At 34.1% G+C, this 14,836-nt stretch overlaps 1 protein-coding gene across 1 annotated transcript in view; it reads left to right on the top strand.

Moving 5' to 3' along the window:
- Nucleotides 1-5,258: 5,258 nt before the first annotated feature.
- Nucleotides 5,259-14,836, top strand: part of LOC127447421 (N-chimaerin-like) — a 94,902-nt gene continuing 85,324 nt past the window's right edge. The window contains exon 1 of the mRNA XM_051709302.1: nt 5,259-5,669. Within this exon, the coding sequence (XP_051565262.1) occupies nt 5,651-5,669 (19 nt within the window). The 5' untranslated portion in view covers nt 5,259-5,650. The remainder of the gene's footprint in view (nt 5,670-14,836) is intronic.

The following is a 14,836-nucleotide window of genomic DNA, read 5'->3' as shown; positions in this document are numbered from 1 at the left end:
TTAACAAGAGAGTACATGTACTTTTTACAGTAAATTATTGTTAAAATTACAGTAAAAGGGCCTGGGTAGCTCAGCGAGTAAAGACGCTGATTACCACCCCTGGAGTTGCGAGTTCGAATCCAGGGTATGCTGAGTGACTCCAGCCAGGTCTCCCAAGCAACCAAATTGGCCTGGTTGGTAGGGAGGGTAGAGTCACATGGGGTAACCTCCTTGTGGTCACTATAATGTGATTCACTCTCGGTGGGGTGCATGGTGAGTTGTGCGTGGATGCCTTGGAGAATAGCATGAAGCCTCCATAAGCGCTATGTAATGCGCTCAACAAGCCACGTGATAAGATGCGTGGATTAACGGTCTCGGATGCGGAGGCAACTGAGATTCGTCCTCCGCCACCCGGATTGAGGCAAGTCACTATGCCACCACGAGGACTTAGAGCGCATTGGGATTGGGCATTATAAATTGGGGAGAAAAAGGGGAGAGAAACAATTACAGTAAAAAACAATAATTGGGCGTTCCCACAATTCCCTGCGTGACCCATCATATTTCAATATATTTGATGGGAATAGTTATATTTCTTCTTATTTTTAATATCAGTTGTACATTGGTGTGTTCTGTTTTATATTTGATGTAGTTTGTTAAAGTTTATTGTATTATTTTAATTTCACATGTGTTACCCTGATGGTGTTTGTTGAGTGACACTGAGCGCCGTCTTACATGTTTATTGGTCATTGCTCCTGGAAGAGTCACTATTAAATAACTTCATGTCATCATGTGCTCTTCTGTAATTTTTACAATGATTAACAATACCTTATTAAGTAAAAAGCAGATTTTTACAGTTTCAGAAGGTTAATATCAAGTTTATGACATTCTTTTACTGTAAATTTAACAGACTTTTTTTTTATTTTTATTTCATAAAAACAACAGGATTTTATTTTACAGTGTACCCAAAACGTTTGACCCAAGTTAAACAATTTAAAGGCAATGCTACCAAATACTAACAAAGTGCATGTAAACTTCTGACCCACTGGGAATGTGATGAAAGAAATAAAAGCTGAAATAAATCATTCTCTCTCCTATTATTCTGACATTTCACATTCTTAAAATAAAGTAGTGATCCTAACTGACCTAAGACAGGGAATGTTTTCTACAATTAAATGTCAGGAATTGTGAAAAACTGAGTTTAAATGTGTTTGGCTTAGGTGTATGTTAACTTCTGACTTCAATTGTAAGTCCAGTTTAAATTAACTCGGAAGAAGAGGTGTAGTGACAAGAACAAGATTCAGTGTTATCATTGTTTTAAAATAAATATTCAGCCAATCAACATGACACGCCTTTTACCTCTTTCCAGTCTTATCATATTCCGCAAACTCTGTAGTATATTTACTTTTATTCAACTGCAGGAAATGAGGGCTGAACAATAAATGTGGTGTCAGAAAACATTTGTTTTAATGCTCCCTTTGTTAATTAAGGTGTTTTTAAGTAATTTACAAATGCATTATAAATTATTAATATGCTGTTATAACAAAATGCATAAAAAGGGTAACTTGAACTTTTACCTCACATGTTATAAATGCTTAATAACACTTATTCAACAATAGTAACCTATGAAAATTGTATTTAATGTCAAGTAGACACATATCAAGCATTTATTAAGGAGTAGCCAAATCTATGTACATAAAGTTCAGTATGGTTTAATGGTCATCAGGCTTTATATATGCTGTGAATGAGCATGAAGACATGAAAAGTGTTTTTGCAGAGGACTTTAGGTAACTAGGACTAGTTAAACCCATTCTTTTGACATCAACGTGACAAGGGAAGTGACAACACAAATGAATCAAGACATTACAGTAATTAATATAAACACAAAATGTCATAATCCCTCCTTTTACTCTCACTAGTCAATTTTTGCTACATTGTGACATAAATCATGGATTAGGGCATTTTATGTCTTTGATTATAGTAATAAGCATTTATAACATATAATATAAATTGCTCTCTATTTGGCAAGTATTGGATAAAAGTCCTCCTTTCTATTAATGGTGCTTTAACTGCATAAATGATTTATAATACATTTGTAATTGACTTATTAGTCATTAATGAACCCCTTTATAAAACCTTAACAAAGGGAACACTAATGTTCAATGTTACCTTAATGTTTTGTTATCTAATGCAATCACATACACCTTTAGGTGGGTCTTAAGTATCTAATTACTTTTTGGGGTCACTGTATTTTGCAACAGACACTTGCAATTCTGACAGTTGTACACTACATGTGCAACATATAAACTCAATTTGCTACTTCATGTAATGCTGCTTTTTTTTTTTTTTTTTTTTTTTACTCTTTTGCACTATAATATCTGGGTAGTATCTTGCTGTAAAAAAAAGTAAACTGCCCATCTACCTCAATATCCACATAAAGCCCATGTCTGCATTTATTGTTACTATTTTTTTGTTAATCTGTGAATTTGTATGTATCTCCTGACATGGTGTTTGTCTTGTAAATGTTTGTTGGTTTTGGAGACATTGTATTCAATTTTGTCTAACAAGCAGGAGAAAAATAACAATATGTGAATAAACACTTTGATTGGAAATGTTTTAAGTGCATTTCATATACTTTATATGATGATGTGACAACAAAGTGATTTGATTTAATAAGACAAATGAAAATCAGTATCTAATGACAACAAAAAACGTGAATTATTGAACATAGATGCAATATATGTCTGCCAAAAATGAATTGTCACACTGCTACAGTACACTACTTTTTAAAGACAAATTCTGAGATGTAAACTTCAGGCACTTTTAGCACTATGGATTTTTAGACAGTAAAGTCCAATGAAAACATTTTTTTCACATTCACTAGTTTATTAACTTTACTAACAATGTCCAACAGTGTATGCACATGCATTAGAGGAGATTTGTCTTTTTTTTTTTTTGGAAAATAATGAAAATTCCCATCACAGTGTCATTTCCAGCACATCTCAAATTCTGTATTGTGTTAATAAAATTCTGTGCTGGAAATGACTGATGGAAATACATTTTTTTAAAGGGATAGTTCACCCAAAAATGAAAATTCTCTCATCATTTACTCACCCTCATGCCATCCCAGATGTGTATGACTTTCTCTCTTCTGCTGAACACAAATTAAGATTTTTAGAAGAATATTTCAGCTCTGTAGGTCCATACAATGCAAGTGATCAGAACTTTGAAACTCCAAAAATCAAATAAAGGCAGCATAAAAGTAATCCATATGACTCCAGTGGTTAAATCCATGTCTTCAGAAGTGATATGATAGGTGTGGGAGAGGAACAGATCAATATTTAAGTCCTTTTTTACTATAAATTCTCCTCCCTGCCCACTTGGTGTGGATATGTACAATGACTCACAGTTCGCCGCTGTTCTTTTAAATCCAGCATACTCATTGGCAAACTGTTTTGGCATACTATATAGTAGGGAAGTATGTAGATTCGGATGCCGCATTATTGTGAAAAAGGACTTAAAATTGATCCGTTTCTCACCCACACCTATTATATAGCTTCTGAAGATATATATTGAACCACTGGAGTCGTATGGACAGTGGCGGTTTTGGCTTATTTGGTGCCTTCGGCGAGATCTGACGTGGCACCCCCCTTAACCCCCCACCCCCCAAAAAATACACAACACAAAGAAAATATGGATTTTTACGATGTTACGATGTTGACAACTTATTATTATTACAGAACTATGCTTTAACACACAAAATATAACACAAGGACACAAGGGATAGTTCATCCCAAAATAAAAATTCTCTCATCATTTACTCACTCTCATGCCATCCCAGATATGAACGAATTTCTTCTTTCTGCTGAACACAAGCAACAACTTTTAGAAGAATATCACATCTAAAGACATAGATTTAACTACTGGAGTCTTATGGATTAATTTTATACTTTATGTGCTTTTTTGTGCCTCAAAGTTCTGGCCACCATTCACTTACATTGTATGGACCTACAGAGCCAAGATATATTTATCTTCATTTGTATTCTGAAAAAGAAAGAAAGCCATGTTTCTGGAATGGCAAGAGGGTGAGTAAAGAGGCCTACAGTATATATATATATATATATATATATATATATATATATATATATATATATATATATATATATATATATGGGCACCATAATTCGGGGCACCTTTATCCCATCACGAGCTTGTGAGCTCTGTGTGGGGGCGGCCGAGCAGGTACCCTGTCGTGCCGCCCCATAGAGCGTTGCCGCCCTAGGCGCCTGCCTATATCGCATGTGCCAGGATCCACTACTGCGTATGGATGATTTTATTCTTCCTTTATGTGATTTTTGGAGCTTCAAAGTTCTGGTCTCCATTCACTTGCATTCTGACTGTGACTGAGATGGAGCTGAAATATTCTTCTGAAAATCTTAATTTGTGTTCAGCAGAAGAAAGAAAGTCAAACACATCTGGGATGGCATGAGGGTGATTAAATGATTAGAAAATGTATACTTTTGGGTGAACTTTAACGGTTTTGAAATAAAATGGCTGACTCCTTTGTCTTGCTAAGGCTAATTTCATAGTTTACATTTTATGTCTCCTAAATACACACATTTAAATAATATTTTCACACTTTTTACATAATTTGGCAAAATTACAGATTGTTTGAAAATGATGCCCAATAAAAATATTCTGCTCACAAAGTGATATTTACCATGAATTTTCTTTGTTTTACAAGTACACTAACGTTTGATAAAGGCAAAATTGTTTAGCGTGGTTGAAATAAAACCACAATTGTGGGACAGTCATATTTTGAAATAAATAATATTAATATTAATAGTAATAATAATAATAATAAATAATAATAATGATAGAAGTAATTTTCACACAATAAATCTAGGAAAGTTTATTTCACAATTTGTTTAGATTACCATGGTTTTAAACCTAATTTTTATTTTTTATAATGAATTTTCATAGTTTAGGCAAATATTGTAAATCTGGGTCTGGGATGAGGCTAAAACAGTTACATCTGGAAAAGAAAAAAAAAAAATGTGAAAGTACTAAAAATAAATGATGACCAGGTAACAAGTTTCCGAGTCAGTTTGAAGAACTTCATATAACAAATAGAAAAGAAAAAAAGAAAGAAAGAAAAAACCCCGCTAGACCTGTAAACATGCAGAGCATCACTACCTCACAGAATAAGGGTGTCTCCGTGGTAACGCGCCATGAGGAGGCTGAGCGCGCGTGTGAGAGTGTGGCTCAGGTCATGTGGTCTCACAAGATGGCGACTTCAGTGTTTGGATGTACGGAGTGAATCAGATCTCAAACAGAGTGTTCACTATATTTGTCCGTCAGGATCTGTCGGTGCGTTCACACTGGACTCATCTGTGATCACACGTGAATCGTCCTGTGGTCGGTGTTGAGTTGTTGTCACTGGACTCTGTAGGGGTCAAAGTTTAGCTCGGCAACAGCTTATTATATCCAACAGCTCATCGCTTATGCAGAATTGTTGCATTTGACATTCACCAATAATAATAATAATAATAATAATAATAAGGATATTTGTCATATAATCGTCGAATCAGACATGGAATAATTGTGGAGATCAGGATAAAAGGCCGATTGTGTCTGTAGTTGAAAGCTTTGTCCATCGGGATCACTGCAAGCAATGGCCATCCTTGTGTTTGGTGAGTCGATGCCATTTAATTGTGTTTATTTTGAGTTTTTAAACGAACAGCAGCGTTTAATCGCAGTGTGAGTTTTTAAACGAATGCAGAATATAAGCAATAGACATCATGCGGCCACAATAACTTTGACTTCATCCTGAAGTCTGACATTATTCTGCTATTGGATACGCATTGAAAGGGTGATGTCAGTGTATTCTTTTCATTTTTAACCCCTTATCTTCAGTATTTTTTTTTTTAAAAGTGAGCACACAATAATTAGCGAGATGGTCCCTAACAGTTATACTGTAAACAGAAGGACCAGGGCGAAAGATAAATTCTTTTTGAAGTGGAATGGTCAAATAAATGAGCAGTTAAAACCTAAGACTATTTAAAAAGCGTTTTGCTAATTCATTTGTAATTGTTATGGATGTTATTATGACCTCATATTAATTGAGAGACAACATAGAATATTTGTGCTTTGAAAAATGTGTGCCACACCCATTTCATTTTACATTTATTGTACAGGACCTTTCCCAGACTTTACAAACAAGTGGTTGAGACTTTGTGGTTTATAGTGTCTAAGACCAGATAAATGTCCAGTCACAGGCCTATGTTGATAGATCACTGATTTTTGCGAGAAGGGACAAAACATGTCCTACATACAAAAGTCCTCTTTATGTTAACAAATCAAGAAATTAATAATAATAAAAATACTGAAAAAATTAAATCTAAAGGAAGTGTGTATAGTTATATATATATATATATATATATATATATATATATATATATATATATATTTTAAATGCATGCTCATCTTGGAAGCACATGTAACTTAACCTGTCCTCTGCAAGAAGTCACAATGTTAAACAAAGCGTTTAAAAATGAAACAAATTCATAAATATCTATATCAAATCAATGGGAGGGATCTGTAAGATATCAAATGAAACATAAAGTAAAATTTAAATGGTATTTTCCATAAAAACCTGCCTATCAAAGTTGTGTCCTCACTTTAAGTCAACTCTGTCAGATTTTTTAATAATCCTGAATAAATCAGACAATGTCATGGTCACATATAACTCTTTCCCACTTCCTGCTTATGGTGGATGCAACAGTAGGACATGTGGTCTGGAAAGTTTTATATTTTTATATATTTCAAACAAACAATGTTTAAGCCTCTGCGGTCACAGCTTCAACATATCAACACCGCCATCCCATTTTAATATTGATAATTACAGTAAGATGTAAGTTATGAAGTGAATAAATGCCAATTTTTTAGAAAAAAAGCATTTTTATAAAAATCTGTTCCCTTACATGGTTCGTTAGCTGAGAACTTGTCTACAGATATATCCATTTCAAGTTAATTTAGTATAAAAAAATATATATATAAACTCATTTTAAAAAACAATTTTGTCCCTTATCTCAAGAATCAGTGAGATATTTACATAGTTGATGCATAACATGCCTATTTTTTATTATTGTTATTATTATTTATGAACAAATTTTTTATTTAAAATGTATATTAATGTAAAAGGGAAAGTACATGTTTGAGGTGATTTTTTTATTATTATTATTTATATAATATAATCAAGAAATTAATGTAGGCAAAAAGTTGATTAAAATGGTGAAAATTTAACATCACTGATTTGATTACCACAAAAAAATAATTTTGATTCATCCCTACTGTAATAAAAAAAAAAAAAAAAAAAACGTTACAGAGAGGCAATAACAATGAAAGTGAATGGGGCCAATTTTTGGAGGGTTTAAAGTAGAGGTCAACCGATAGTGGATTGTGCCGATACCGAAAACTAAGGTGGTGGAAAAGGCCCATAACCGATTAATCGGCTGATAGTTTTAATAATATTCAGCACAAACACAGAGGCCAGAGTCCAAAATGAATAAAACCCTAGATGTAGTTTATTTTTCAACCAAAGTCCCAATTAAAATCAGAAAAAAAGAAGATTGGGTGCATAACGTAGGACTTTTAAAACACTAAACAAGCCTGAAACACACCAGGGACTCTTATTTTGAAATGATGGGACTTGGCTCCATTACAATGCTCTATATGTATTTACCAAATTAAGGTTTTTATAGTTTATATATTATTATTATTCACAATATATGAAGTTGGAGTCATGATGTATGTGCTGATGAGGGACGTTTCCGTATAGTCACATTTTCCTTTGAGTGCCCTCGCTTTAATTAAATAAACGTAATTATCAAAGGAACACAGAGGAATAAAAAAAAAAACTATTGGAATATATTTTTGCTGATAACCGATAGTTCTAAAAAGCAACTATCAGCACCGATTAATCGGTAAAACCGATATATTAGTTTACCTCTAGTTTAAAGGCAGAAATGTGAAGCTGATAATTTTATAAAAGCACTTTTCTTCTGTTAACTCGTGTATTATTTAAGCTGTGAAGTTACGAAATTACAGTTGCTTTAGTTTATTGCGTTACGGCAACGAACTTTTAAAATTGGATATGACTTTACACAGAAAAGGTTAGTAAGGGATTTTATAACTTTAAATGATGTTAACACACATATTGTTTACATCCTGTGGCTATACTTTTGAAACAGTGAAAATTTTACAGATTGGTCCCCATTCACTTCTATTGTAAGTGCCTCACTTTTTTTTAAACAAGGTGGGAAATGTCAGAACTATTTGTAATCAACATTATGCCACACATGCTGTTGTTTGAATTTAACTTGTATTGAACCCGAATATTCCTTTAAAAGTAGGCTAATTGTTAAACCATGGACATTTTTATAGTAAATATACATTTTTCTAGTTACGCTGTGCTCTAAAATGTTTCTTCCCCTAAATGTTGCTCTTGGATAGAGCTTGTGTAAAGTAAAAACCCATAGTATTGTCTTCTTTGAAGTCGGTTCTTTGCAGTTATTTTGTTGAAATGGTTCACAAAAAGGTCTGAATGATTAATTAGTGAATCAGTCTGAATCAAAATGTTTTGTAAAATAGGCCTATTGGTTTCCTGAAATCACAAATGAATGGAAAAGTCATGGAAATTCATTGTCCAAAAAGAGTGGTAAACCTGTATATTAGAGGTTGGTCGGTATATCCTTTTTACCGATTAATCGGTGCCGATAGTCGTTTTTTGGAACTATCGGTTATTGGAAAAAAATCAACACCGATAGTTGCTGATAGTTTTTTTTTTTCTTTTTTCTCCATGTTCCTCTGTGGCCAAAACCCTTAACCTGATGAATATATATGGTATGAAAAGCTTACTTTGTTGAATACAGAGGATTGTAATGAGCCAAGTCACTGTCATCATCACTGTTTATGAACTAAATCACGATTATTAATACAACATATTATTGTTTTAAAAAAAGACACATATTAAGCATAGACATGAGCCACTTTTCCACCATCGGGCCGAACGGTTCTGAGCACGGTACGGAACAGTTACAGTAGCATTTCCACTTGAACCGTGCTGGTGGAATGGCTTTAGTATGCGGTGACTTGTTTAGTGGATCTTCAAGATTATATTATGATGGTTTAACTAGTATTGTAGCCTACATTTATTTTTCTACACACCTTTTTCGTCAGGGAAGTAGATTACTAGCTCATTTAAACTCAAAATACATCAATACATTCTCACTAATCATTTGCATACAGTAGTTATATAAAATTTTAGCTAGTCTGGGAACTTTTACCATTCTGCATGTTCATGTCCGGTGGCAAAAACAAGCCCTCAGAAAATGATGGTAAACCTCTCGTCCTTTTCTCTTTACTCTCCTTTTTCCGACATGGTCTGTGTGATGTTTGTTAGCAGAGTAAAACCAGGGGAAAAAAGCAGTCCTAAAAACTGGAATATGCGATTATCCTCCATAGCGCACCGCACTCGCTCCAATGTTTACCTCTCACACTGTCGCCAAAAGACGGATCTGTTACATACCACAGTGGAAAAAGAAACTTTAACCACACCAGGTTACCTGGATCGGCACGGAACGGTTTTGCAATGAGAACTGTTTGGCCTGTTGGTGGAAAAGCGGTTATTGTTGAACGTTTATTTGTGTAACCTTTATTGATTATTGAGTTAATGTATTTTATAATACCGGAAAAGACAACTGACAAGCAAACTCTGTTAATGAATGACTGCTTACACAGTATTTATGAGCCCATATGACAATGTTTACCTTATAGTATTTTTTTTTTTATTGTAATACATTGTAGATGATTGTAAGAGACTAAGTGCATGTTTTGTTTAGAAGATATTTCAAAATAAGAGTCCCCAGTGTGTTTCAGGCTAAATCTTCATTTTTTTTTTTTTTTTTGTCTAGGTATTATTGGGTTTTTGGCAGTAAACCTGCATCTGGAATTTTACTAATTTTGGACTCTTTTAGCCTCTGTGTCAGTGCCCCTCACAGTAAGGAAAGACTAAGAAAATGTTTTCACATTCAATACATCGATTTTAAAAACCATCGGCCGATCAATCAGTTATTGGCCCTTTTCACCACCTTGGTTATCGGTATCGGCAAAATCCACCATCGGTCGACCTCAACTGTATATATACTTTCCCTTATACATGTCGATTTTAACCCAAAGTCTTGGATGTGGTTGACATTTATGACATCAACTACCCAAATAAATATGAACATTTTAATGGTTATAGATGCGTGATACTCCATCCACACAGCCTCAAACACTTGTTGGTGAACTCGGAGAGAGGAAGTGTGTTTGTTTTATCTTTGGATAAGGAAACAGCTATTTTCTATTAATATTTAGCTAATGCTGAATCATACTCCTTATCATGAGTAGTATTGAAGGCCTACGTGACCCTTAGAGGAAGATATTTGAATATAACCAAACTCTTCTCCATTGCTACTGTATTTCACACTCCAGCTGTCTGCGGACTCATACTGCACATTATTTTATTGAGATGATGCCTTGAATGCATTCAGATGCTTTAAACTTGGAAGTATCTTTTTGTGAGGAGGATAATAAAGAGTGTCTTTCTATTGTGGATGTTTCTGTGAAAAGGAGAGGAAGCTGTCAGTGGGTCCTTCCTCCTCAGAGAGTGAGAGTGAGTTAGTGTAAGGAGCAGGACTGTAGTGTGTTGAGCGGGGCCAGGTCTGTAGTAATGTGAAGGGCCTCTCCCTCTCCTGCAGGCTATTGTTCATGAAGTGCTGCTTACAGCAGGGTTTGCCTGCTACTATTATTCATTAATTATGGAATGAACACTCTAAAGAGCTATTAAAAGGTTTATTATTAGGCTATAAATGGTGCAACAGTTTCTTGACACATTCATTCAGACCCATCTTGTGAAAATCTAGAGCTAATTGTGATGTTTGGTCTAAGTATTGACACTATCCATTAAAAATAAAAAATAAAATAATGGTTAAACACCAATCTAGGCTATGTCAATCTGGAATTATTTTGTCAGTTTCTCCTACAGTTGCCCAGTTGATGACATATAGACAGGGGCTAGTTGTCACACTTTTTACTCAAGCAAATATTTCTCAGGGTACATTTATTTTTGAAAGTCAATTTCTGCAGAGCCACATACCTTAACCCATCAAACACCAATGTTTGATGGCTCCTGTTTCACTCTCTGTTCAAGGAAATAAGCCAAACAACCTATGGTATGTAAGTTTCACATGTTTATGGCACCATTTAGTGGTTATTTGTGAAAAAAAAAAAATGGTTTTAATGTTTTAAATCGGTCAGTTAAACAATGGCGGCGGACTTGCGTGAAAAGTGACTGTATGTTGGGATAAATGACATTTAAAAGTTCAAAGTAACATTATAATTAAAGCTATTGACATTTTTGACAATAGATGTTTGCTTTATAAGACTAGCCTATCATTGTTTCAAAGCACTATGTTTAAATTAATAAATTACTATGTCATTAGCACTGTGTTATGTATCGGACAGAAACCTTACGAAATGTTATATTTATAATATTATTGTTCTTTACTCTTGAAAGACTAAATAGTAAACTTTGTTATAATTTATAAGCAGGGTTGGGAGGGTTACTTTTGAAATGTATTCCACTACAGATTACAGAATACATGCTGTAAAATGTAATTTGTAACATATTCCGTTAGATTACTCAAGGTCAGTAACGTATTCTAAATACTTTGGATTACTTCTTCAGCACTGGTAGATTTTTTCACTTGTTTTCACTATAAAAACTCTGCCAGTACAATAAGACAAAATAGCAGCCGTCACTCTAACACCTTATCCTTGAGTAATCATGCTAAAAATCTGTACATTATTCCAAACTTTCGACTGCCAGTATGTGTGTGTATGTGTGTATATATATATATATATATATATATATATATACACACACACACACACACACACACACACACACACACACATCTGGGAAACAAAATGGAGGAAAAATTACCTCTAAAGCCTAATGTATCAAATATGATACAAAAAAACAAAAAAAAACTTTTTTTTTTTTTTACGATTCCTTTTTATATCTTGTCTAATGGTACTAAAAACAGTTTAATGTAAAAAAAAAAAAATATCATTTTCTCACTATTCTTTCATATGTTAGGCTTTACAGGGTTAAAGTCTTGGCTACAAAAAAAGTTAGCCAAATATTTATTACCATTTTTGCCCAGGAAAAAGATATAATTCATTGAGCACACGTTGTCCTTTTTTTGACAACTTGTCCCAATAGTGGTGCATGTTGTCACACTATATGGAGTGATTTGACACAATCAAACATGCCATTAAACAGTGACATAGGTTTAGTGTGAACATTGAGGGGACGTGTTCTCCTGTCACCCCACCATAACAACCACCAAAACAAAATCTATACCTCTCTTTAAAGGAATATTCCGGGTTCAACAGAAAGTTAATTGCTGTCGACAGCATTTGTGGCATCATGTTAATTACCACCATAAAACAAAACATCAACAACAACATAAAAAAATAAAAATAATAATTTGTCTTGTCCCTCCTTTTCTTTAAAAAATCAAGGTTCCAGAGAGGCACTTACAATGGAAGTGAATGGGGCCAATTATTAAATGTTAAAATATTCACTGTTTTCAAAAGTTCAGCCACAAGACTAAATAATATGCATGTTGATATGATTTTACTGTTAATGTTATATCCAATTTTACAGCTCAAATACTACACAGTTTTATCAGAAGAATTAATGCAAGTGCTTTTATAAAATTATAAGCTTCACATCTCTGCCTTCAAACCCTCCAAAAATTAGCCCCATTCACTTCCATTACAGTAAGTTATGTAACCTCACTGTAACCTTGATTTTTGTTTTTTTAAAGCTGCACTATGTAACTTTGTACTCTCTTACGACATCAGCTTTGCCTGTGTGTGATCATGACTGGAGATATTCAGAGCCGGAGTCATAACGTGTTATTTTCATGTTGATTTAATGTTATACAATTAAACATTTAAAACTGAAATATTACTTGCTTTGATGAAGATAAACAACACTCATATTCACATATTTTGAATTAAAGAATTTTACACTTATAGCGCTTTTCTGACAGTATATTTTAATATAATTATCTACTGTTAATGTTTGTATTGTACTATCAATTTAAGAGGTGATACTCGTGATATGGCTGATACGAGTTCAGTGGTAGACTTTATTATTCATGTTATGACCAGCTTGTTCCCGACACGAAAGGTCATTTCAATGATATGAATTTATTAACTTAAAGATAGTGTACAAGGAATAAAGAATGTCTAGGGGGTTAAATAAAGGTAAAAAAAAAAAAAAAATCCAATGGAGCTGGAAATGATGGGGAGCATGAAAGTAAGAGTAAAGCTAAGGTTAAACCTTGAGCTTAGCTTGAACCTAGAATATTCCTTTAAATCTGTGCCTGCATGAAATAAATTATGAGGCACAAAATTGTCCATGAAACACCAAAAACGGAAAATAGTTCCAAATAGTTTTGGCCAACAAAGATTGTAATTAATAAATTGTATAAATATATGACATTTAAAACACGTGACAACATGCCCTGAGCTGACTTTCATTATTGTGCCAAGAACACATTTATACCTTTTGGTAAAATCTGCCCCATAATATATTTAACCCTTGCCTGAATGTATGCCAGTGTGGATTAATTCCAGTATGTTCGCTTGTTTACTTAAGAGCTATAACAAAAATATAATGATAGTGAATACATACTTTGGAGGTTAGAGTTCGCAAAAATGATTCTAATTTAAGAGGGTTTTCATCTAACTGTTTGAAACCAACATATAAATCCTCTGCGAGAGGAAACACACATTTACGCAATTGGATTTTTGACTTTTTGATTCCTGGTTGTCCCTCTCAATGAAGGTGTTGCGAATGTGTATAAAATACATTTGATAAATGCAGCCTATATGTTTATGTGGATGTGCAACTCATCCTGTAAATTGTGATCTGCTTTTGTGCTTGATTTTTACACTTCCTCTGCTGCTTTCATCATAAGACAATGGAAGAGTATAGTAGTTAAAGAAACCCAAAAATTACCATAGGCAAGCTCTGTAAAAATCAATAAAATAATATTGGAAATCTGACTGCAATCACTGTATAGTCCAGCAGAGGCCCTCTCACACCATCAGTACAGTCTGGCACAATGCAAACACAAAGCTCAATGTAATGAATAGAAATCATAGGTTTAATTAGTTAACAGCTGTTTGAGCTGCTCAAATGTAAATATTCAGGCACTGTTGGTGAATGGCTGTTTTGTTCCATGTACACAAGTTGTAAAGTGTAATGATAACTTTCAGTGCCTTTATTATAAATGTGTGTGAGTGTGTGTGAGTGTGTGTGTGTGTGTGTGTGTGTGTGTGTGTGTGTGTGTATGTGTATACACCGATCAACCACAACATTAAAAGCACCTGTCTAATATTGTGTAGGTCCCCCTTGTGCCACCAAAGCAGCACCAGCCCGCATCTCAGAATAGCATTCTGAGATGATATTCTTCTCACCACAATTGTACAGAGTGGTTATCTGAGTTACTGTAGACTTTGTCAGTTCGAATCAGTCTGGCCATTCTGTGTTGATCTCTCTCATCAACAAGACATTTCCATCCACAGAACTGCCCCTCACTGGATGTTTTTTGTTTTTGGCACCATTCGGAGTAAATTCTACAGACTGTTATTTGTGAAAATCCCAGGAGATCAGCAGTTTCAGAAATACTCAAACCAGCCCGTCTGGCACCAACAATCATCCGTGCGATTATCT

This window comes from Myxocyprinus asiaticus, chromosome 10 (genome assembly GCF_019703515.2).
Source record: "Myxocyprinus asiaticus isolate MX2 ecotype Aquarium Trade chromosome 10, UBuf_Myxa_2, whole genome shotgun sequence".
In the NCBI taxonomy this organism is placed as follows: Eukaryota; Metazoa; Chordata; class Actinopteri; order Cypriniformes; family Catostomidae; genus Myxocyprinus; species Myxocyprinus asiaticus.
The sequence above is the reverse complement of the archived record's forward strand: the minus strand, read 5'-3'. Positions and strand labels throughout refer to the sequence as shown.